This window comes from Cheilinus undulatus, linkage group 21 (assembly GCF_018320785.1).
Source record: "Cheilinus undulatus linkage group 21, ASM1832078v1, whole genome shotgun sequence".
NCBI classification, from domain to species: Eukaryota; Metazoa; Chordata; class Actinopteri; order Labriformes; family Labridae; genus Cheilinus; species Cheilinus undulatus.
The window spans coordinates 40,473,054-40,497,518 of NC_054885.1; the positions used below are offsets into that span (position 1 = coordinate 40,473,054).

Sequence of the window (24,465 nt, forward strand, 5' to 3'; positions counted from 1 at the left end):
TCGCCATTTTCCTCTTCTACACCGGGGATCTTCCTGGCAGCTACGTCGTCGCCCCCTTTCCGTGCTTTAACCTACCCGGCGCTGACGGTGGGAAACGGGGACTAACTGAGTCGAACATAAGCCCCTGCCTTGTAGCTTTATCGCCCCGAAAAGAGTGCGAGAATGTCCGAGGAGAACCCCGAGTACTCGCCTTTCTTCGCCGTGATGGGAGCCTCTGCGGCCATGGTGTTCAGCGGTAACTACACCTCCTCCTTCATCTGACATCTCACCACCTTTAGCGCTTTTGTCGCGTTCACAGCACATAAAGATACCATGGTTTTAAACTGTCATGTCGGTTTTAGAAACGGCAGGATAAAGCCGTGTTAACAGAAATGACCGTTGGTGTTAGTCGGTCACGGCTCGCGCGCACACCTGCCAGGGATGCGGGGCAGAAGAGGCGGGGGGAGGACATCAATCTGCACCACTAACCAACCAGCTCATCACACCACTAACGTTACAGCTAACTAGCTCTTCAACTAGCTGGGTTATGTCGTGTTAATCACAGCTGTGATGATGTGTCCTGGGAGCTGATGGTCAGTGACGCAGACCCTGCCCGAGGTCAGATCATCATTAATCTGTCACAATGGAGTTAATTTACGGCACAAACACATCCGCAATTTCACGGATTATCATATAAATGCGCTAATTCAGAGATTAGACTCATCGTCAGTTTCCTGTTTGTCGTAATGACACGTAAAGCAGGAGGGCCACATCAAGGCCTGAACGTCAGTGTGGAGAATTAAAGGGACATTTCTTCTTTTTGGAAAGATATTTTTAGTCTTACCGCTTTTTAAAGGCGTGGTACCCAGCATATAATGGATTTTTAATGGCATTTGAATCAGACAACATGACTGGTGTTTTCACATGCTATGTATTTTATTCTAGTTGGGCTGTAGGGATACACTGCAAATACCATAGGTATCACTATACTGGGTTCATGGTGTGATTCTGTCACACTTATGGTGCTCTGTGCACTTTGTTTTGTGAATAGTGCAATGCATTTATTTCATTTATTATAAAACGGTGATATCATCTTCATGAACGTCTGTTGTCTAGTCAGTTTGAACCACAAGGCACTCTTGCATTCCTAGTTGTCACCATACCAGAATTTTAAACTTTCATATCATTGCATTTCAAAAGATATTAAAACTGTTTTCATGACCACAGGGACAAATTCGACCGGTCGGTATATATTTCTATAGGGCTACTTCATATCCACAGATGTGCAGACACTTTACAAAGAGGGCCGTTCTAGACTGTTCTCTCTTTTATTTATAACGACCCAACATTAATCGACAATGAGCTCAGCACTAAGCAACATTTAGCAAAGTTATGGAGGTAAGGAAGAACTTCCTTTTAACTGGCAGGAACCTGGAACAGAACCAGCATCATGATCCAATCCAATCCACTTTATTTATATAGCACATTTTAAAAACATTCAAGTTGAACAAAGTGCTGCACAGTCACAAACACTGCAGAAGTAAAAACATTCAGAGGAAAGACAAAAAAGCAGACAAGAACATCATAAAAACAATTAAAATGAAATAAAAACAAATAGAAGCAATAAAAAAACGCAGGGATTAGGACCATAGAAGGACAGAGATCACACAACTCTCATGCTGAATTCAAAGCCAAAGAATAAAACTGAGTTTTAAGACGCAATTTGGGGATGTTTAAATTTTTAGAGGCAATTTGTTCCACAATTTGGGAGCCACTGCAGAGAAGGCTCGATCACCTTGGGTTTTTAACCAGGATTTTGGGACAACGAGGTGAAGCTGGTCAGCAGACCTCAAGGACCGCGAGGGAGTGTAGACATTTAAAAGGTTAGAAATGTACTGGGGTGTTGATCCGTTTAAAGATTTAAAAACAAACTATAAAATTTTGAAATGAATGGGAAGCCAGTGGAGGGACGGCAGGATCGGAGTGATGTGGTCATGTTTTCATGTACCTGTTAAAAGAGGAGCGGCACTGTAACTGTAAGCGTGCAAGGGAAGCCTGGTTAACACCAACGTAAAGAGCATTTCAGTAGTCCAACCATGTAGAAATAAAAGCATGGATTACTCGCTCAAAGTCGTTAACAGATAAAACCGATTTAATCTTGGATAAAAGCCTCAAATGATAAAAACTGGATTTAACAACAGAATTTATTTATTGATCCAAATTAAAATCATTTTCAACTTTTACACCAAGATTTAAAACTGTGGGCTTAAAATAAGGATAAAGAGGGTCCAGGTCCCTGTGAGGTGCCTCCTGGTCTCCACTTGGGCCAAAAAAGATAAGTTCGGTTTTATTTTCATTAAAATTTAAAAAGCTCAGGGCCATCCAGTCTTTAATGTCTTTAAAAACAGTCTAGCAGACGTTAAAGAGGACTGCCATCGTGATAAACAGCCATCTGATGAAACCTAGGCACCAACATTGGGTTATTTCTTACTTTTAGTTAAAAAGAAAGAAGATAAAATCCTGCACATTGCAGAAATTGCCCAAATAAGTTTTCATTTCAGTGTGTGCAATTTTATTAGATTTGAGATCAGCAATAATTTCAGTATTTTTACACCATGCAAAATAGAATTTAATACTTAACATTCTCCAATAATTTAGTGAACAACATAATCAAAGACTACAGAAACTTAGAGAATAAAGTCCTATTCAGACAGGTGTGCTCTAAAGGAAAAACATCCACTAAAAAGTCAGAGTAAACTCCTGCACAGTGTCAAAATTGTGCAAACATGTTGGTAATATTTTGTTCCTGAAACAATGTCAACATTTTTGTGCAATTTAGAAAGTTTTCTGGTAGGGATGCATGCTTTCATCAGCGCGAGATATTAATTTAAAAAGTTAGACATCATATTTGCTGATATACAGGCGATGAATATATCAGCTGTAAATGCTGGCTGTATTTACACATAAGTTTGTGGAGTTTTAGGGCAGGACTAACAGACCTAAGTTCATCCTCATTCCTTAAACTTTAAAGTGTGTTTTGGGGTCTAAAACTTTAGGTCTGAGCTCCAGTTATGATCAATATTTGTATCGTTATTGACTGCAATTAATTTGTAACTATCCACATATAAGGTATCAGCAAAAATCAATCATCCCTATTTATTCACAATTTTGGCAGTTAAAAAAGAGCAGTTACCTGACCTTGTTGCTAAGGTTTTGTACATTTGTATTTCTAATATTGCAGCAGGTACTGACATTTATTTTTTTATGAGGATCTTCCATATTATGAAATGAAACAGCTTTCCAATATCTTTTTATCTCAGAAATAACAGTGATTGTATCATTTAAAACATTTGATATCGAAAAGCTCAGAACCATTGACCATTTAGACAAGCTTAGACTCAGTTAATGTAATAAATGTACAAAAAAAGATTAAAAACAGAACAGGAAAATTTATACAGCGAAATGCATAAATAAAAATTCACATCTTTGAGTCATTCAACAGGAAGCTCTGATGACAGAGGTGAATGATGGCTGTTTATTCCACTTTAATGCCAACCTCTGTCTTCGGGATGTCACTTTCTCTAGCAGGAATACTTTGATAAGATGTTTCTGCCAGTTTTTGAAGTTAAAGGGAAATGTCAGCTATTCCTTGGTCTTTTCCTGTCTGACACATTCAGCAGAGACAGGAGTGAGCGAGGCTTCACCCGGTGTGTATCGGAGGAAATCCCCAAACACAGAATTTATACACCATGCTCAACACGTCTGACAAGGAAGTGAAGCAAATGAGTCTGTTAATTTATACAGACAGAAATATCTCTGTAAATTATGAGGAAATTATTGATAATTCATGATGACATCATTTTGCAGAGCTGCAAAGATGCTAGATCTAGACTCAGTTCATTTCTGACCTTTGACCCTACCCCTGGATTTCAGGGTGGCACCTCTAGCCTAGAGCTAAGTGTTAGGAGCAAAGGGGCGTAATGGGATTGAGCCCCAGCCCCCCTGAAAAGGAGTGATACCCAAAGCTGCAGAATCACCTAAAGATCATGGAGTGTAGGTTGTTTTTACCCTCTAAATGTAAAACCTGCTGTCCTCTCTGTGTAAGCCTTGTAGTTTTAGGTGAAAGTAGGCCAGAGACTGCTGCAGCATAGAAATGCAATCATATCAATGTCAAATCCATGTGGTTTAATACAAATTATTTTACAAAAAGAATTTTACAAAGGAAATGTATTTAATGCAGATGGGTCTCATGGCAGACACCCAAGTGAATCTCTGCTCCAGTGATTAAATGTAATTGAGTTTTCTTTTAATGTAGGGCAGAGGACCTTCTACACCGTGATGAAGTTTCTTACCTGGCATGTTAGAGTCGTCTGATTCAATGCAAAAACTTTTTTAGCAGTGTTATTTTTAGCTTTTCTTTTGTTTAATTTAGATAAAGATGATGTGTAGCAGAGCAAATAAGCTCTTTTCCCTATTGGCCTTCATATTAAGCATCTACTTTTACTTGGTTTGCTGTAGGACCAAAACCCAGTCATTATGGTTTAAGGTAGAACTTCATGAGTGAAAGCGTTGACACGACTGTGAATGCCATTCAGCTGTTAAAGCCCATGGCCAAGATTTAAAGAAGGGCTGGGCAAATAATTGAAAATAAGATTAAATCACTATATGGCCTGCTGCAATTTTCAAATCGCAGAAGGGGCAATTTTTCCTTAACCTAAAATTTGTGTCAAAAAACAGTTTAAAACTTTTTTTGAAGCAGAGACATTATGCATTACATACCGTGCAATTATTCAAGTACCATTTTTTTTTAGAATAGTCTACAAAAAAGCCTACTTTTTGCACTTTTTTCTTATGAATGACATAAAAAATCACTCCCTGTAAGACACAAATTCATATTCAATTTGCAATAAGTCATAATCATCACAATCTTATCCTTTTTTTTTTTTTTTTTTTTAAATTGGTCAGCCCTTGTTTAATCTGATGTTGTGTTGGTTGTAATATAGAGTTATTTTTTGCTTTTGCATCATAGAAAACACATAAAATGAGGAACTTGAGACATAATTGTGTATCAAATTGCAATCGCAATATTGGGGGGAAAAATAGCAATTAGATTATTTTCCCAAATTGTTCAGCCCTGATTTTAAGTCTTTCAAAACTAAGAATTTAAGTCTCACTGTGTATTTAATATTTGCTCTGATAACAGTCATTAACAAGTTTGCAGTAAATTCATGGGAAACACCAAGTTTACACCCTATCAGACTGAGCAGCGGTCAAAGATCCATGCAGGGGCGCTGCTTTAGCTCAGTGGGTAGAACAGGCTCCCATACACAGATGCTTTAGTCCTGGACACACTGGTAACGGGATCGGTTCCTGGTCTCTATGCGGTTTGGTGCACGTGTTCTCCAAACTCTCTCGCCATATTTTCCTTTGTCTCTTCAGCTGGCCTATCTGAATAAAGGCAAACCTCCAAAACATTGTTAAAAAAAGATTAATGAGCAGAATTTAAGACGTCAGTCTGATAGCAGTCACATTATAATGACACCTTTCTGGAGTAGAGTAGAAGCCCTTTCACCCTGTATAAGATTTTTGTTATCAGCTATCAATAACTGCAGGTGAACTCCTGCATACTGTCTGAACTCTTCAGTAATAAGATGCTGGCTGTGTTTTTGTGTGCAAAGGTTTGCCTGCAGTTTTTGATAGATTATCCCCTCTCTTATGACCATATCACACACTTTTATCATTAAAATAACAGATTTACTTGTTTGTATGGCAGTGTGTCTAAGTATTAAAGATTACCACCAGGTGTGAAGCCTCTAAGGGGAACTTTGGTTCCTGTTCTAAAGTAAAAATGTACATTTTCCCCAAATCTCAGTTTTATATCTTTCCTCTTCATTGGCATAAAGAGACACGTGTATAATCAGATCTTTTTCTCTATACCGTTCCTCAGTGAAATCTCTGTGGGTGCTGCTGAAGTGTCATTAACAGTTTTTTTGTTTGTTCACAGTCCACTCAGTCCAGAATTTGCATGAGGCTGAAGTATGAAACATTTTAGGAAATAAAAACTGAGCACATCTTTAACATTTCATCATTAATGTCTCTGTAAAGCTGAAGACCACATCCATGCTGGAGATCATACCTTCATCTTCTGCTCTGTGTTTCAAGAAAATGCTTGAAAATATAAAATGTGGAAGGACAGAGGGATTGAATGTTATACTGTGCAGAAAATGCTTTGGATTAGAATTTCATAATTGAATATTCGGGATTGGGCTTTTGTATCCTCTTCTCCTCCCAGAATATGAGGATACGTCCTGCTTGGTTTAGAGATTTTAAAGTGGTTGTAGAAAAGATCATGTGACAGGTGGCATAAGATAGCACAGATCACTGTGCATTTCCAGAGATTCTTTGTTCAGTGAACTTTATTTAGTTTACCGGTTGAATATCTGTAAATTTGTTGAAGGGTGAAAATAGGTGATAAACTGTCCAAGTAGGGCCGTTTAATCAACACCTCTCTGACGAGGTGTCTGCAGCAACTGAACATCTTTAGAGTAGGGCTGGGCAATTAATCAGTTATTAGATAAAACCCATTATGGGCTGGTGCAATTTTCAAATGGCAGAAGGTGCAATATTTCTTTAGATTTATATTTGTGTCAAAATACCACTTTAAACACTTTTTCTTGCAGCAGAGATTTTATGTATAACATATGCAATCATCCATTTGCCATTTTTTAGAGTAGTCTAGAAAAATCCTACTTTCTTCATTTTTGTACATTTTTCTTATTAAATATAAGAATTACATTTTTTTTTATTTAGCATTGTGTTGGTTATAACATAGAATAATTTATTGCTTGTGTTTGTTGGAAAATAACATAAGATGAGGAACTTAAGAAATAATCGCATATCAAATCGCAATTGCAATGTTGGGCAAAGAAGCTGCAGTAAGATTATTTTCCCAAAACATTCGGCCTCGTTTAGAGTCACTTTGTAAACTTTAGCTTTAAGGGGCACACTCACAGTGGGCTGTCAGCACCGTACCCAAGCCGGTTTGACCCCCACATCCTGTTTGTGTAGTGCGAGTGCTTTCTGTTCTACTCTTCCTCGCCTGACACGGATTGAAGAGGAGGGCTGAGTTATACTACAGATGCTCATGAACAAGCATAGATATGCAACTTGTACATAAACTGATGCAACGATCATCCAGGAGTGTCAGAAGGATGTCTGACCAAAACGGCTAAAATAAAGCCCCCGTTTTCGAGTGAAAACGCAAAATTTTTGTAGCATTTTGGCTGTCCGTTTAAATGGCAATGGCGTTTTGGTGCTTGAAAACTGAACTTTTTGGAAACGGGCTCCAGAGTGGAAGTTTTTCAAAACACCCCTGTCTCTGAATAAACAGAGAATCTGGCACTTTCTGAAAACGGACATGCACACTGCGGCTGCAGTAAATATCCTTGCGCGAGTAGGCTCATAACGCATGCGCGGATGGGAAGCCCAAAACAAAGATGGCCGACACCAGTGTACTGTTCATGATCCTCACTCTTCTGAGTTTAACTGTACTTCTCCAACAGTGTTGATTTACTTCACCATCACTTGGATCAGTTGAGACGTATTTCATGTCTGCACCAGATTCTGACTCGACCCATACGCTGTCGAGGGGCAGCCCGAAGGCGATATTGGACATTGCAAAATCACACCCCCATCTACTGACCTGGCATGTATACTAAATGGTTTTTGGTGTTTCCCGCAGCTTCATGTGAACAGAGATCGTTTTGAAAACGTTGCCGTCTTAACGTGGAACTTTTTTGGAAATGAAAACGGAAAACGAGCAAAACGTTGTCGTGTAAACAGGGCCTGATCCACACAGTTGGCAGAGCTGCAGTTGTGTCGTTCTCCAGGCTGCAATCTGTATAAACTAACCGTGTGTGTATGTATGCACAAGAGGTAACCGTGCTTGGACCAAGCAACAACTAAAGAAGATATTTTTTAAATAAAAGTTTTGGGTTATGGAGAATTTTGGTATTTTATTTTAGTTGTGATTTAGACGGGTCTTAAATTCTTTTATTTAGAGGAAAGGACAGTGGATACTGATAGGGTATGACACTTGAATGGAAGAGTGGGGACTGCCATGCAGCAAAGAGCTGAGTTTCCAGACTTAGACAGCCCCTGCACATAGAGGCATGTCTTTTTATTATCAAAGATTATAGATGTGACCAGAGGACCTGGCAAAAAGAGATGGCTTCAGTGAGAATAGAGCAGTACAAGAAACTGAGGGTTACAGACGCAGAGATGACGCTAAAAACAGATCAGAATTTGTCCAACAGGACTGATAAAAATCTGCTGTTGACGATGATTCATGGCAGCTTTGTTGTAGATGGTGGATGTTTGTCAGAGGAGCCCATATCAGCTGATTGATGATAAACTGATGCATCTTTGCACCCTGCTTTGGACATCTAGTTATGTTTTTTTTACACAGGTCTTGACAATCGCTGCTTGTTGAAGTATTTAAGAGGTCAAAGTTAAATTGTGATGGAGAAGTCCACTGTGCAGCCATTCCTGCTTATAAGAATATTTTACTACTCTGTTTTGGGGATTTTTTTAAGGTAGACGCATCTGTGTGGTTTGTAAGCAGGCTTCACTTCTATGACTGACTTTAATTTTCAGAGAACTGGCCGTCAAAAATCTGTTTACAGTTTCTTTTGCCCATCACATCTCAGACATCTGAAATCGATGGACAGGATTAATCGTGGCCCAGCTCCGTCTGGATCCATATCTTGTCTGATGGTTTTTTAGACATCTAACAGCAACAGGACTGAACAGATGAATTAACAGACCTTTTCTCTCCTCCTCAGCGTTAGGAGCGGCGTATGGGACAGCAAAGAGCGGCACAGGCATCGCTGCCATGTCTGTGATGAGGCCAGAGCTCATCATGAAGTCCATCATCCCCGTGGTCATGGCTGGTATCATCGCCATCTACGGGCTGGTGGTGGCGGTTCTGATAGCAAATAACATCTCTGAGAGAGTCTCTCTCTACAAGTAAGATGACTCCATCTTTTTATGACATCAGCCTGTTTTTTTCTGTCCACGTCTTTGTAATCAGGAAGATTATCACACAGCACTGGCTTCATAGTGTGTTTTTCTTGTGCTCCTGTGTACTCAGACCTGTTTCACTCATTACATTAAACAAGTAAATAATTAAGGCCAAGCTCTGAGCGATGTCTTTTTAAAGGCTAAATGGATTTAAGACTAGTTAAAGGCCAGAACTCTCAGTTCTTTAACCACTATTACAGAAAAGAGAAACATCTGTGTCTGGAGCTTGATGGAGGTTTACTGGCCCTTCCACATCTCCAACACTAATCTCAGTTATGCTCCTGCTACAAGATAAGGTTATCATTCTGGATTTTTAAGTTAAGTTATGATGCTTCTAAAAATCTGGTTATAAATACCTGTTTGATACCACTGCAACAAAAATAGAAATCCTTGGCACCCAATTTTAGCTCATTTCCTGTTTTCAGTTCCCCTAAATTGCAGGAAAACTCCTGAACACTGCTTCAGTCGCACAGATCCACTGGTGTGCTCTCTTTTTGCCTGGGGAGTGAGGAATAGAGCTGGGCAATTAATCCCAATTAGATTCAATCGTAATTTTCAAATCGCAGAGGGTGCAGTTTTCCTTTAACCTAAATTTTGTGCCAGAATACCAGTTTAAGATTTTACAGCAGAGATGTTACACATTATACATCATGCAGTCGTTCTAGTGGTATATTTTTAGAATAGTGTCCAAAAGAATTCATATTTTCTTAGTTTTTGTATGTTTTTCTTGTTTGATATGAGAATTATATAAAGAACATCGTTCCCTTTTTATACAACAGCTCATGTCTAATTTGAAAAATGAGTCAAAATCATCACAATTAGATGTTTTTTCACAACTGCAAAGCCCTAGTTTAATCTAATATTGTGCTGGCTATAGTATAGAATGAATTTTTGCAATTGGTTCAGACGTTTTGGATGATTTAGACATTTCTGTGTGATAATTCTACACATCGTCACCTTAAACAATCTCAGCACTAAACATTTAAAGAATGCTGCATCACCTGCTGCAGGTTCTTAATAAATGCGTGTGCCAGAGGGAGTGACTTCAGCCTCAGCTGTTCTTTAGTGATCACACAATAAAGAATGAGTAAACAGAGACGTATGTAGGGATTCAGTGCAGTTAGGAAAAGTTTGCTTCATGGGTCAATAATGAAGTGGCAAAGAAGAAGTGGCAAAGAGAAAGAAAAGTACTGATATGTGGAGAGATGGGAGAAAATAATCCAGCAAGAGTCGATCTTAACAAGGTTAAACGTGTGGTGGAAGTTTTATTGAAGGAACAGATTGAGATTTTTTTGTTAAACATTCTGAAACAAGAGCAGGGTAATGGTGATACTTGTTGGAGACTTGGTGTTGTTAAGACAACGCATTCTGAAGGATTAATGATCCGTTTGGGGCATTCAGATTCCAAGTGACAGCTCTGTAGTGCCTGTGTCCATGCTCTGCCTCAACAATCTGTCTTCAGTGACAACCAGATATCAGAGCTCACTGTCCCTCCCTTCATCAAACAGCCCGTACATCATTTCTGTGGCTGGGGATCCCCACATGCTGTGAAGCTGCTGCTAAGAATGACAGGGGGACGGTTAAAGGTCGTTTCCACCAAGCGGTCTGGTTTAGTTTGGTACAGCAGGGTACGCATTTTTTTGCATTTCTAGAAAGCAATAGTTGGAAAGGGTCCCAAAAAACCCTTACCATCCCACTTTTGGCACCCTTCCGTTGTACCAATCTTACCTTTCTGCCCCAAGAAGGTGGAGCTACACACAACAATATGGGTTTGCACTGACGTCTGTCAGTGTGTGACACGACCGCTCAGCTCCCGGCTGCAAAACACAGAAGTCTCTGTGAGGAGCGTGTGAAAACAGGAGAAAAACAGACCAATATCTGCTTAACTTAGAGATATTTGGACTCGACGGAGATCCACACGGTTTCCTCGTCTGTGGATACTGATATGTGGCCACAAATCAAGTTTCCTGACATTTATCTGGACCTGAAATATGAGGAGAGTGGGGGAAGACGTGCCCCAAAAAGGACCTAGACCGGGGATCAGTCCCACAACCAGTGCGTCGAGGACTTTAGCCTCTGTATTTGGGCAACTGTTCTACTCGCAGAGTTAAACCGGCGCCACTGAGGGCGTTTTCATGCTCAGGATGCTGAGAGCTAAAATCACTGTCAGCATCCGTGGACTCCTTAAAGAAGCACAGAGGCTAAACTGACTTTTAGATCTGTTGGCATGTCCAAACATAATTTTGATTGCTGAAGAAGTGATGAAATAAAATCCATGTTTTTACATTTTTTGGTCAGTTTTTGGAGAGCTTAAAAGCAAAATAGAAAGTCACTCCTTTCTGCCACTGGAAAAAGATTTCTGCTTCTTTCACATCCCAGCCGTACATGTATTTGTATTTTTTTCAGGGCCAGATTTGTAAAAGCTTTAGGAAACATCCAAACATTTGACATAGGAACACATTTTACCTCTTTATGTTCTTTATTACCTTCACTGTAAGGATAAAAAGTTACTGTCTTCAGGCCCTCAGAGAGCCACTCATGCATCATAATCTACTTTTCTGCTCTCCATCTGCACACCCAGTATGTCTCTACATTCATGAGCCAACAAATGATGCACTTATTTTACATTTCTCTTAAAGATGTCAAACCACTTGTGTGCTAAAAATCACAGGATGCTTAAGTGATGTATTTTTGATTCAAGTTTATGTGCTGACCTGCGAGGTTAACGTCATTCTTATGTTCTCACGCTCCCATTATGCTAACATTTACAGAGTTTATCCAACAGATGACGACTTCTGCCCTGTAAGACATCTATTTGATTCAGCAGTTCAGTTTACCATGTGGCAGTTTTTAATTTTTCATGCCATATTATTTGTAGATATCTGATGGTTGTAAACAAGGCTGATATATGCTGATAGTGATGTTGAGCTGATGGATCAGTGCCCCCTGAAATCGTCACTGTTTGACCTTAATTTCCCCATGGTGCCTGTTCTGTCAATCACCTCAAAATTCAAGCATGTAATTCTTGAAGCACTGAAGCATTTGCTGCAGCATTTTCTTTGATTAAGTTGAAAATATTGCTCGTTGTGAAATGTTTTAACCCCTTTTTCTCCACCAGGAGTTTCCTGCACCTCGGTGCCGGTCTGAGCGTGGGCCTGAGCGGGCTGGCGGCCGGGTTCGCCATTGGCATCGTGGGTGATGCGGGCGTGAGGGGCACTGCCCAGCAGCCTCGGCTCTTCGTGGGCATGATCCTGATCCTGATCTTCGCGGAGGTGCTGGGGCTGTACGGCCTCATCGTGGCCCTCATCCTATCTACAAAATAAGCGTGCACATCAAACACCATCTCATTCATTCCACATCGAAGCAGCAAGAACAAATAGGAGATTTTCACCTACTTCCATTACTTCCCCGACGGTCTGACAGGACGGGATGGCGACACAAACATGCTGGCGGTCAGATCGGCGGCCGCGTCCTCGGTAGATGTGATCCTTCCATATTGTTTAAAGCCATCCAGTTGTGTCAGGTGTTGTGTGTACAGAACGGGCATGAAGATGTATTGGTTGTTGTGGGATGATGTGTGGACAGTCTGCTTGATTTGTCGTCTGATCTTAACCTGTACAGTGATCCAGAGTCCCTCCACCCCTGTAAATGTAGTAACCAGTCTGTGCTGTGAGTGTGAATATCAACGTTTACCCCCCTGCCCACCCGCCACCCCTCCCCTCCTTTGGTTTTTGTTTTTGTTGGTGGTTTTGATCAATCTCTGTTTGAGACTGCTGAAAAATCGTGCACATTAGTGTTTTATTTTTTCATGTTCTGTTTGGGGACCATTTTTGAATCACAGCGGCGAGGAGCTGACAAGACATATTTTTTTTCACTATTTATGGAAAGTTCTAAAGATTTTGACTTAATGAAACTGTCTAAATGGAATAATACTGTTTATTGAATACCCTATATACATCAAAATATATAAATTATCTGTGTATAGTTAGTTAACTGCACTGTGGGTAATTGTTCAAAGTGCTTGGATTCCTCTGGACGTAGTGTGATTATTAATGGAGGATGTCCACATGTTGACATGGGGTTGACAGTGTGTGTGTGGGTGTGTGTGGTGTGTGTGACTGAGTCGAGTGTGTGTGAGTGGATTTATGTTTAATATGACATTCTCAAACACTAGTATCGTTTACCTGTAGTGCTGCTGTCTTGAGTTTTTGTTTGTTTTGTTGAAGGTGAGAGCTCACTGTTCAGCCATGCCTGTCAGATTTCCAAATAAAACTCAACCTCCTCCAGAACATCGAGTCCAGACCTTTTCTTTCCGCTACTCTGACATTAAGATCAATCTCAACATTTTCACAAAGAATAAACGTCATTATCTCAGTGTGACAGAACGATAAACACAACCTGCATCAACAAGGGCTGCACATAAAACACAATTTTACCATCATGGCATCATGATGTCCCTCTAACCCACCCAGAGCAGATGCACCATTCCTGTGTGTATACCTCTGAGACGTCACCGTGATCTGGATGAGCTTATCTTTAAGACGTGTTGCAGACATACTGCAAAGAGATTTTCTAAAACAAGAAGTTTAAAAGAATTGTTCTTTAACTCTTTAACCACCAAATGTGAAAGCGGATGGATGGAAAAGTTTTAAAGCTGAGAAGTGAAAACTTCAGCGACACTGAAGCAGGCATCGAGAACAACAGTGGATTTTACAAAAACCCACCGGGGACCCACTGGCCAAGACTCAGTGGATCAGAGACTTGTTCTGGAGTAGGAGGAGCACATGGATCATCTTGATTTAACTCGTGTTTTTATAAAAATGTTAAGCACAACAGTAAAGGCAGGTATTCACTGCCACTGAGGTCAAGAAAAAAGATTTAGTGAACGCTAAAATTCTGTGTAGTTTTGCAGAAAACTGGTTTTCGGAGGTTTATTGAAAATACTTTGGGTTTTAGAGGCGGGTTTGCAGGCAGCCTTTGGTCTGAAGGTTTTTAAAAAACTCAGCCTACTGAACGAGTCAAAAGTCATCTGAATCTTCTTGTCAAATATTTACATTTTTACTGTCCCTGATTTCATTTTAAATTCACGTCATAATCTTCTATGTACCCAAAGGTTCTTATTTTCTTTCAAAATAAAAGCAGGTCTGTATCCAAACAGAAAGTCAGTTACCCTTACTTTAAATGAGACAAAAGCAGTTTTTTTTAAACATCTTTATTAAATGTTTAAATTTTACATACATTTAACAGACACAAATGAACATTAGCAAACTGTAACACACTCTTGTACATACATGTTGACACATACCTTGAAATAAGACATACACACTTGACACAGCAGTTTTAACAGGACTGCATATTTAGATGTTTAAGAAAGTCCAAAAAAGGTTTCCACAAATCTTCAAAGTCCTTTATCCTTCCTCTGGTTGTATAAGTCAGTCTCTCCATTTCCTTCACCTGCACATTTTCCTCCAAGATAGCGCTGACAAAAGCAGTTTGAATGCAGAATTCTAAGTGTAATTTAGACAAGGAGAGAGTAATCATGATTTACAACAGAATTTCTGAGTATAATCATAATTTTTTTTTGTCTTAAAACCTTATTTTGACTAAAAGATAAACATGCTGCTAACAGCTATAGCTAAAGCTTATATAGATAATCACCATAGTTCATACCATGATATAATAAAAAAACGTGGGGTACCAGGCAACTTTTAGAACAAAAACAGAGGGCAGACATGTTTGATACTGTACTTTTGACTCACTACATTATTAAAACTAGAAAAGCACTCAGAGAGTGCAGACCTCTGCCATCAGCCCTATCTCCTAATAGTACAGAATCCTTAAAAAACATTCCTGGATCTGTCCCCATGTGCCCCCCACCACTGCATTCGCCGATTACTCCCTCCCTGGTGGGATGGAAACACGGCAAGGCAAAGCATTGGCTTCACTACGTGTGCCAACAGTAGCACCCATGGTCTCATAGGACAACTGGAAGTCATGTCAGAGGGTGAATATTCCTCTATTCCTCCCAGCATTGTGAGTATTCTCGCTACAATTCGCTGTCTTTCTCTCTGTTACGCTCCGACTCGTCTCCCCAACCAGGCATGCGTCTTTCAAACTCTATAAACTCCAAAACTGTGTATAGAAACACACCCAAAACTGCTGCTGGGATTGAAGTCACTCATGTCCGCCATCTCCTGGTGTAAAGTGGTAACAGCGCAGACCTCTGCCCTTAGCCCTATCTCCCAATAGTACAGAATCCTTGAAAAAATTCCTGGATCCAGACGGTGATCTGGATCACTCCCAAAATCTAATCAGTTCTTCTTTATGCCATTTCTGACATTTCCTGAAAATTTCATCAAAATCTGTCCTCAGCTTTTTGAGTTATGTTGCTAACAAACAAACAAACAAATGAACAAACCCACCCGATCACATGACCTCCTTGGCGGAGGTAAAAATATCTGAACTTTGTCTATCTTCCTTTTTCAAATAAGTTTTTCATTATTTATAACGCCTTTTAAAAATAATTCCTTGAAGCATTTTACCCCACCTCTCAACATGAAAACTCATCTCAAACTTAGTGGATGGATTTTTTTTTCTCTAAGTCCAGACTTAACCTGTAGACTTGTCCTTTACAGAGGTGCTGCTTTCCTTTCTCCAGTAGGACAGTGACCCACCCACCACCACACACACACACACACACACACACACACAAATGAGCTAAAAAGCAAAACTTTAATATAGTATATTATTTATTTTTACAGTGGCCATGAGGGGGGAACGTTTCTCTGAAAGCAAAAACACAAACGCTTCCTAATATATGAAATATTTAATTAAAAACAAAAGAAGAAACAACAGTTTATGCACTTTTTGTGTTCAATCTTTTTTTGCAGTTGACCTTCAGGGTCGCCGTATAATTAAGTTTAATACATTTTCTCATACATATACAAGTATTTAAAAAGCTTTAGAAAAATGTCAAAACTTTTATTACAGAAAAAAAAATACTGAGAGAGAGGGTGACTATTTTGAATTTTCTTATTTTTACTTTTAAGTCACTATTTCGGGGTACTAAATCATCGTTTTGTCATAGTGAGTCATGATTTAAGCTATTTAGTCATTATTCTAGGATACTAAATAATTGTTTAATCAGTCGTTCATTAAAAGCCTCTATTATTTAGTTATTTAGTCAGAATTATTCCTCAGTGCCGTCATTGAACGGTCCGTCGGCTAACTTCCGGTTGCCGCTCTGTTATTGTTTACGGTCAGACTCTCTAATGTAAAGTAGGTCATGAAGAGGGAAGCACAGCTAGCTTCTCCTCCACTTATCGTCTGTTACCCATTTTACAAAAGTAGACTTCAGCTAACACCGTATCTTTGCTGCTGTCGGTGATTTTCCGTGAATGTTTGCCGTGAATAACATCAGGTAACGTTAACGTCCTCCGTTAATTCAGAGCTGATAGCATCGCTGCTAACGAGGCTAACTAACGAGCTAGTTTAGCTAGGTGGCTGGCTAGGTCTGCATCATTAGCCGGGTTCATACATCCTTTAGTAAATATCCCTGCTTAAATGATATCTGTATGGCCGTAAATGGAATCTAAAATGTGATTGTGCTTCTATTCAAACGTAGCCTGGTTTAAATATCGATGTACCTGACCTTGTAACAGCCTGCTAACATGTTTAACGCTTGGTTACTAGCAGTGTGGCTAACGTTAGCTTCCTCTTTTAGCTCGGATGGGAGGCTAACCAAAGTAGGGTTGTTATTATGACCCTAGAATTTAAGCTAGTTTAGATAAGGCCACATCAGCACCACGATGATAAAAACACCAGTCCAGTGTCTGCGAATTTCTTGTTATAAATGAGCATTAATTACAGGAAAAATCGTTACACGTTGTGTAAATGGCACAAATACGTTTGCAGTATTTTGGTAAAGATAAAAACTTCCTATACTTTAGGTTGTTTTCCCTGCTGTCTGTAATGATCAGCAGCTTAGAGAAGTACTGGAGCTTTAATAAAATTACACCAAGACTGTTAGAAAATTGCACAGAGAGGATTAAATCCTGCACACCGTCTTACTGTCTGCACGTTGCCAACATATTTGTGCAATTTAGACAGAAAAGGTGATTGCTTGCATGTTTTGGTCATTCAACATCAGTAATTACCCAAAATTCTGTGTCTATGACTTCTGTTGTTAATTTTTAACGCATGGTCTCGATAATCACGTGTAATTTTGTGTTTCAGGTGCTGGACTGATGCAGGCCGTCTGTCCTTTCTACTGAACCTGAACTGACCAGCCGGCTTTTCTCCTGGCCAGACGTCACCATGTCCAGGCGGAGCAGGAACAGTCGTGCGTGGAGATATGTTTGGGGTGGGATACGGAGGGATGCTGATGCCCGGGCTCTTGTTTTGGCTTCTGAAAGTGAAGAATGGGGCTACGAGCGCTTGGAGGTAAGAATACGAGGATAGAAGGTTTCCTTTGAACTAAGATTGTCACAGTAACAGATACTCGTAGATGTCCAATGATGTCAACAGTAGTATGGATGCCGTGGCCATAAAGTAGAAGACCAAAACACCAATGGCTGAGTGAATAAACAGGAATAAAGCCAGTCTTATATGCTATGTCCAACTTAACTACAACCAACTTCAAGGCTCTAATTTGCTCAGTCTACTGGCTGTAAGATATAATTGTCGTAGGTGCACACTTGCTTTTGTATTCACGTGCATGTGCAGAAGTGAGATTTGCCAACTAACAAGCACAAATTAAACCAAAAGAAGTCATCATGTCTTTGCAGAACCAAAGAAACCCTTCTTGCCCCCAAACTCCATACAACTCTGTCTTTGCAGCGATCCACACACAAGCTGTGCAAATCGCTCCATCTCTAATCGATCTTTGCCATTCCACTGCACGTGCTTCTGTCCATCTCTGGGGCGTCCCAGAAGCACCACTATGCACCAGATCTCAAGTTATGGCCAAACTCTGTCAATCTAGGTAGAGCAGGTCATCCTGGACAGCATCTGGTCAACCACAAAATACATGACAATGTCCAGACTCCTGCTGGTAAATCCTCACTTTATCATCAACATTATGTCTCATCCTTTGGTACAGACTTCAGGTCTCCGGCTGGTCAGTGGGTCACAGAGCTACTACAGTGCCATTGACGAAGAAAAGTTAACTTTTTAGGTGGAAAATCACACAGTTTTGCATATAAAGCATGCATCTTTTGTAGAAAACAGAAACCTTTTAACCATCCCAATTTACTCAAGCTTCTGAGGATCACATTCTCCAGGGATCTTGTGTTCACGAGTCTGCAGCTGCTCAGTGCTGCGCTTCAGAAGGACACACACCATCACTGAGAGCAAAATTGCTAACACCCAAAACTGAGCGCAGGTGGCATTTCAGGAATTTGGGGTTCCAGCCTGCTATGACATTATCTAACCAGCATGTCTCTGATGATGTTTAGAATTTCTCTCATGTCTGCCATTCGCTGCTTAGCACCCCACAAAGTTTTCTTACTAAATAGTCTGACTCTGTTTCTGTTAAAAGGAAGAATAAAACTCTGAGAGAGAAAAGTTTAAAATGTTGGCACACACTCTCAGCAGTCAGCCCCTGCAGGGCTGGGATGTCTCTGTGTTTCTACCTGACTTATCTGGTATTTAGGTGAAATTATTTTGTTTATTCAGAGTTCATGCCCAAGTAAAGTAGTCCAACTGCAGATGAGTCTTTCTCATCCTCATGCTTGGTCATTGATAGATGTGTGAGCGAGATGCATGGTCATTATGTCACTTGTACGTTGTATTTCTGTGTTTTCTGTTTGTATTTCATTGGATAAATCTGACTTCTTAAACTTGTGCCTGCTCCATCTGAGGCATAAAAGTTACACACAGGAATAACTCAGAGTTTTAGGTCCAGCTGGTGCACAGTTTAACTCTGAGTGAGTTGTAACTTCCAGCTTTAAGTCAGATGTGTCACATGACCAGCTGGTGCACTCGGCCCCTAGTGTTGTGTAATTTCTTGTTTTGAACTTGTAAAAAAGAAGGCAAATTCCTGCACACACTGCCAATGTATCTGGGCCATTTAGACAGTGCTTTCTCCTTCTTTCAATGCTGCTTTTGTTTAATTACTGACAGAAGATTAAACCTTTCCATACTATCAATGATTGAAATAACAGAAACACTTTCTAACACCTCATGTTTAAAAAGTTTCAGAGTATAAAAGAAGACATGTAGGTTTGTTTTAGGATTCATCCCTCTGAAAGACAAAGTTCACACAAGGCGTCTTTGTTGACCTTGAAGCCTCTAATCTACCTACAGCTTTGTAAACACTGTTTGGGGATGTGAATGTCTGTTGCTTGAAGCTAGAGTAAATCATTTTTCCACGGAGGAAAGCAGCAGAATGTCTGCAATTTAAGGTCAAATCTCAGAGTCTGGATGTTTTCAGTTCACAGTTGTTTTGGTGGCGAAACGTGAAAGTGGTGCTGTTTAGTTCCTTTAGCAGTCCTGCTGATGTGTCTTTTACTTCACTGCTCCTCAGTACAGCGATTCAGACTCTGAGGCCGACTTCTCAGCGGTGATGGTCCCTCCGGTGCCCAGCGCCGTGCCCGTCACTGGAGAGTCCTACTGCAGCTGTGATTCTCAGGCTGAGACCAACTACAACCCCCGTCTACGAGGTTTTCACCAAGTCAGAGACTGCCACTGTGGAGAGGACGACCAAGGTACACAACATCTCACCTGTAATCAGTGACTGTGTGAGGGAGAAAACCACACCACCCTTATCCAGCTCACTGATCTGTTCACATTAGTGCTGCCATCTTACTAGAATTTTCTCTACAGTACCATCTTTCATGAAATAATTTATCGTTTTAAAACATGGAATTAAAAAAAAATGTAGAACTTTGGCAGCTTGTGCATTTACAGCAAGTACGCATGTTAAGATTTTTCATTCTTTGTAATAAATGACCGACTGATCTCCACTGTTTCAGAGTTTGACTGGGTTTGGGATGTAAACAGCCGATCAACAGCAACAATGCTGAGCTGTGACAATCGCAAAGTGAACTTCCACTCTGAGTACAGCTGCGGCACGGCGGCGATCCGCGGCTCTAAGGAGCTGGCCGATGGGCAGCACTTCTGGGAGATCAAGATGACGTCTCCGGTTTATGGAACGGACATGGTAAACCCCTACGCTATACCGTTAAACGTCACCCTGCTCTTATCATCTAACATCCAAAGGTACAGCAAGTTAACCCTTAGAGCTCACAGCTGTTTTTTTCACCATCATGTCTCATCTGGACTTTTTGTCTTAAAAAGCTCATAAAACATCAACCCTGTGGTGCACAGTCAAGCTCTACACATCCTTTTTTTCAGGACAACCTGGGCTTTAAAAATATATCTACTGCAGCAATGTCACTTGATTTTTAAAAAAATGTCATAGGGCTCTAAAGACAAAAGAAATTGGAATTTGAAACTCAGAAATTTTTATTTATAAAACAAAAACAAATTTGTGACTAAGCCTTTTCTTTGCACAGACTTGTTCTCTGATCTCTTGGGGACACAACGACGAAAAAATAAACATTCTGTGACTGACGGTTTTCAAAATATTTGCATCTATACAAAGAAAAAGTCCATGCCCTTTTTCTGCAGTTAGATTCATTTGTGCCATTCCTCAAAGAAGTAGAGACACTGCTGGTCAACCGCCCCTCCCACAGTGCATTGCGGTAAACAACATGGCGATGCCCTGTGCAAAAAGCTGAAGTAAGTGATTGAAAGTGGACTGAAAATTGATTAAAAGACGCTTTTTATTGGATCTAACAATGTGGATTTAATCTGTTAAGACCCAAAAAAGTCATAAATGTTCTGAGCTTGCTAGAACGGCGTCCGTTAGGGCTACAGAGACATTGAGGGTAGCAAACAAACATCAAGAAAGTCAGCTTTCCAAGGAAGAAAAGAGTGTCTGACTTATGGTTCAAAGGTTATCAGGGTTTTTATAAATTTTTCACTTCTTGTTATTTACGACAACACCGTCCTCAGAGACTCCAGAACGTCAGCAAAGTCCAGGACTCACTAGAAAATGTTCTGAGCTATGAATGCATGGAGATTATAATTCAGAGAAAAAACAATTAAGTAACTGCGACTTACACTTTAAACGTTACCAAGTGATTTATATGGATCCGTGCCACGTGAGCTCTAAGGGTTAAGCTTAAGTCACAATGAGAGTTTTTAATTCTTCCTGTTTTTCTGTTCAGATGGTCGGCATTGGAACCTCAGATGTTAATCTTGACAAATACAGACACACGTTCTGCAGCCTGTTGGGGAAAGACACAGACAGCTGGGGTCTTTCTTACACCGGTAAGATGAACAGCTGCTCTGGCGTAGATCCTCTTTTTAGTTATGGTGCAGTATCACGTCTGATTATGTTGTTCTCTGTCAGGTTTGTTGCATCATAAAGGAGAAAAAATGAACTTCTCGTCACGGTTCGGACAGGGCTCCATCATTGGAGTTCACCTGGACACTTGGCACGGCACTCTCACTTTCTTCAAGAATCGCAAGTGTATAGGTCAGTGCTAAAACTGAATCTAAACATTAGCTGTTATCTTTGACAGCAGTTATCCATTTCTTAGCTAAAACTTCTGTTTGCATTTCTCTCCCTCATTTCTCTTCCTCCACCGTTGCTGCAACGGCCCTCTGAGGATGGCGCCGTTTTTTACACGTCTTCTGCCCAATAATAAATCTCCTTTGAATCAGGGATCATGTGTGCTAAATACCAGCACTGAATTGCTTCAACACAACCCCAAACGTCTGCTACTGACATCTGATCATGTCCAGATTATTTACGGTGGTCCATGTTTGTCAAGGATGAACAATGGCCGGTACTGCTGTTTAGCTGATGCGTCTGTGAATCCCTTATTTTCACCTGAAAGTGCTGACAAATGGCTGATGCAGAGGGTTTTGACTAGAATGCTGAGCGAGCGTTATCTGTAGCCTGTATGTTTTTCAGGTGTTGATGTTTTCTCCATTCTTGATCCAGGTGTTGCAGCCACAGAGCTCCAGAATAAGAGGTTTTACCCGATGGCGTGCTCCACCGCAGCTAAAAGCAGCATGAAGGTGATCAGGTCATGCTCTGCTCCCACCTCCCTGCTCTATCTCTGCTGCGCTCGCCTTCGCCAGCTGCTGCCAGACTGTATAGACACCTTGGACGTGCTGCCGCTGCCTCCAGGCCTTCGTCAGCTGCTCCACAACAAACTGGGTTGGGTTCTCAGTCTTAACAGTGGCACCACAGAGGAGAGCCCCGATGGGTCCGAGCGCCCGTCACGCTCTCACGCCCCCCCGCTGGCCGGACCGTCATCCTCTGAGAGCGACTCGGAGGGCTGCACGTCGGACCCTGAAGCCTTTCAGAGGAAGAGATGTCGCTGGACTTGATTGGTCAGGGTGATTCCTACCTCCTCTTAAACACTGGCAGACGTTAAAGTGGCATCGAATCAAGTGTTTCCTACCTGCCTCAAGCTTTCCCAACGTCAGCGTCACCCTGTAGTGAAAAAAGAAACGGGTCAGAGTGGTACGTAAGTGCAGAATTGTTACGGCACATTTTTACTGTGATCTTCTCTCCTGGCATCCACTCGTCTTCATGCTCATCAGTTTCCAAAGCAGCTTCAGTAAAAGTCAAATACACGGTGTTGGTGATTTAGCAGTACTTGTGCCACGTGTGTTTGGGGATTGGTGCAGGAAAAGGACTGTACAGTGTAACACTGAAGTCAAGTATGGCCACATTTTGGTGGTCATCACAGTTTATTTGCAAAAAAGGGGATTCAAGAATAAGAGACTGTATATTTTCAGTGTTTTCATCACGTATGCAAGCAACGTTTAATGTTCTGGATCTCTGTCATTACTACCAGAGTTTTGTTACATGTTTGAATCATGTCTGCAGCTTTCTGTGACCTTGCCAAAGTAAGAGGGACAGTTTATCCCATGAGAGGAACAGACAGGAAGTAAAGCGCCAAAGCTCAGAGAGTATTTTCGTCTTTATTACAGATCATAACTCCGAGGCAAACACTACTACTTTCTGAAATTCTCTGACAGATTAAGAAAGAAGTATTAGAAGGAGACTGATCCTGAGTGTTCCTTACAGCCTTCTGCCCTTCAGAATAAAAGCACTCTTATTTATTTTTATTGAATAACCACCATCGCCAAATTGCTTTTTAAGTTAAAAAAAATCGTATATTTGTTACAATTTTGTCTCCAGTTTTATGGGACTAAAGCTCAAACATTATGCCGCTTCTTAGAGGACAATATCGAGTTTCTGAATATAAATATGGAAATAGATATCCTCAAATATATATTGCTGTCAATAGTAAGAGTTTTCAATCAGATTATTAGTCTTTAGTGTTGTTATACCAGAATTTTGAACTTTAATAAGAAATTAGTTATATTAAAAGTATATTGATGTCTAAAAAATAGAAGTTTCAGACGCTCTTACTGGGTAGATTCAGATGTTCTCATCCAGGGATGTCAGACTCAGTCACAGCAGGGGCCGGGTTCTAGGTTTGGGTCTAACCCGAGGGTCTAACCGGGTAAAAATTTCCCATAAACAGTCAACCTCATGTTCACCGGTAAAGAATTATGGGGGGGGGGGTGTAACATTGATGATGAATTATTTTCAGATTTTACAAAAGTCAGTTAAAGTCATGATCTTTAACAGTTAAAGTACTAAAGAAATCAAAATCATAAGTTTTAAAGGTGAAAAGATGAGACACAAAATTTAAAAATTGGAATCCAAAAGGCCAATATTTGGGAATAAAAGTTATATTTAGTAGTTGAAAATGTCAACATATGAGATAAAATTCAAAATCAAGAGTTTAAAAGTCAAAACTTAAGATAAAATCCTAAATGAGTTCTCAGTGTCAAAATATGAGATAAAATTAAAAATATTTAGAGTTATAAAGGGCCAAAGATGAACTAAAAATTTAAGATTTTAAATAGAAAAGGTTAATATTTGTGATTAAAATTCAAAGTTAGGAGCTGAAAATGCGAAAATGTAAGATAAAATTCAATTTCATGAGTTTAAAATGTCAAAATATGACTTAAAAATTAAAATTGTGTATCTGAATGGTCTGAAAATCAAAATTATGATTTGAAAAGGTCAAAATATGCAATAAAAAGTCAAAACCAAAACTTTTAGTCATAACTGTGAGATTTAAATTAGAAAATACCAAGTGAAAACACAAATTTCTTTTCCCACATTCCTGATTTTTTGTCAGATTATTTTAACTCTTTCTAATTATGATGACTTAACAAGGATATTTTCAACCATTAAGGTTAAGTTTACATTTTTATACTGGAGGAAATGTGCAGACCTTATACTGGTGGACCAGTTAGAAATAAATATGATCTGGTGGGCCGGGTATAACTGGGCCACAGGCT

The 24,465-nt window shown here is 40.1% G+C and overlaps 3 protein-coding genes across 3 annotated transcripts in view; all 3 read left to right on the forward strand.

The window, feature by feature from the left end:
• LOC121529077 (V-type proton ATPase 16 kDa proteolipid subunit) lies at positions 1-13,349 on the forward strand. Its single transcript, XM_041816760.1, has 3 exons — positions 1-235; positions 8,823-9,006; positions 12,179-13,349. The coding sequence occupies exons 1-3, from the start codon at positions 163-165 to the stop codon at positions 12,381-12,383; spliced, it is 462 nt and encodes a 153-aa protein (XP_041672694.1). The 5' UTR covers positions 1-162; the 3' UTR covers positions 12,384-13,349.
• Positions 8,810-24,465, forward strand: part of mrps34 (mitochondrial ribosomal protein S34) — a 21,163-nt gene continuing 5,507 nt past the window's right edge. Inside the window, exons 1-2 of the mRNA XM_041816761.1 lie at positions 8,810-8,814; positions 17,305-17,309. Coding sequence (XP_041672695.1) covers positions 17,307-17,309 — 3 coding nt within the window. The 5' untranslated portion in view covers positions 8,810-8,814; positions 17,305-17,306. The remainder of the gene's footprint in view (positions 8,815-17,304; positions 17,310-24,465) is intronic.
• On the forward strand, positions 16,314-23,914 carry spsb3a (splA/ryanodine receptor domain and SOCS box containing 3a). Its single transcript, XM_041816743.1, has 7 exons — positions 16,314-16,480; positions 17,296-17,502; positions 19,586-19,766; positions 20,034-20,221; positions 21,294-21,396; positions 21,479-21,604; positions 22,076-23,914. Exons 2-7 carry the CDS (start codon positions 17,377-17,379, stop codon positions 22,465-22,467), a joined length of 1,116 nt encoding a protein of 371 aa, XP_041672677.1. The 5' UTR covers positions 16,314-16,480; positions 17,296-17,376; the 3' UTR covers positions 22,468-23,914.

Excerpts from the sequence above, each read along its gene's own strand:
- LOC121529077 (XM_041816760.1), top strand. The coding sequence starts at position 163 with ATGTCCGAGGAGAACCCCGAGTACTCGCCTTTCTTCGCCGTGATGGGA. Across the intron at positions 236-8,822 it reads TGCGGCCATGGTGTTCAGCG|CGTTAGGAGCGGCGTATGGG; the intron begins GTAACTACACCT and ends TCTCCTCCTCAG. Across the intron at positions 9,007-12,178 it reads GAGAGAGTCTCTCTCTACAA|GAGTTTCCTGCACCTCGGTG; the intron begins GTAAGATGACTC and ends TTTCTCCACCAG.
- spsb3a (XM_041816743.1), top strand. The coding sequence starts at position 17,377 with ATGTCCAGGCGGAGCAGGAACAGTCGTGCGTGGAGATATGTTTGGGGT. Across the intron at positions 19,767-20,033 it reads CTGTGGAGAGGACGACCAAG|AGTTTGACTGGGTTTGGGAT; the intron begins GTACACAACATC and ends CCACTGTTTCAG. Across the intron at positions 21,605-22,075 it reads CAAGAATCGCAAGTGTATAG|GTGTTGCAGCCACAGAGCTC; the intron begins GTCAGTGCTAAA and ends TTCTTGATCCAG.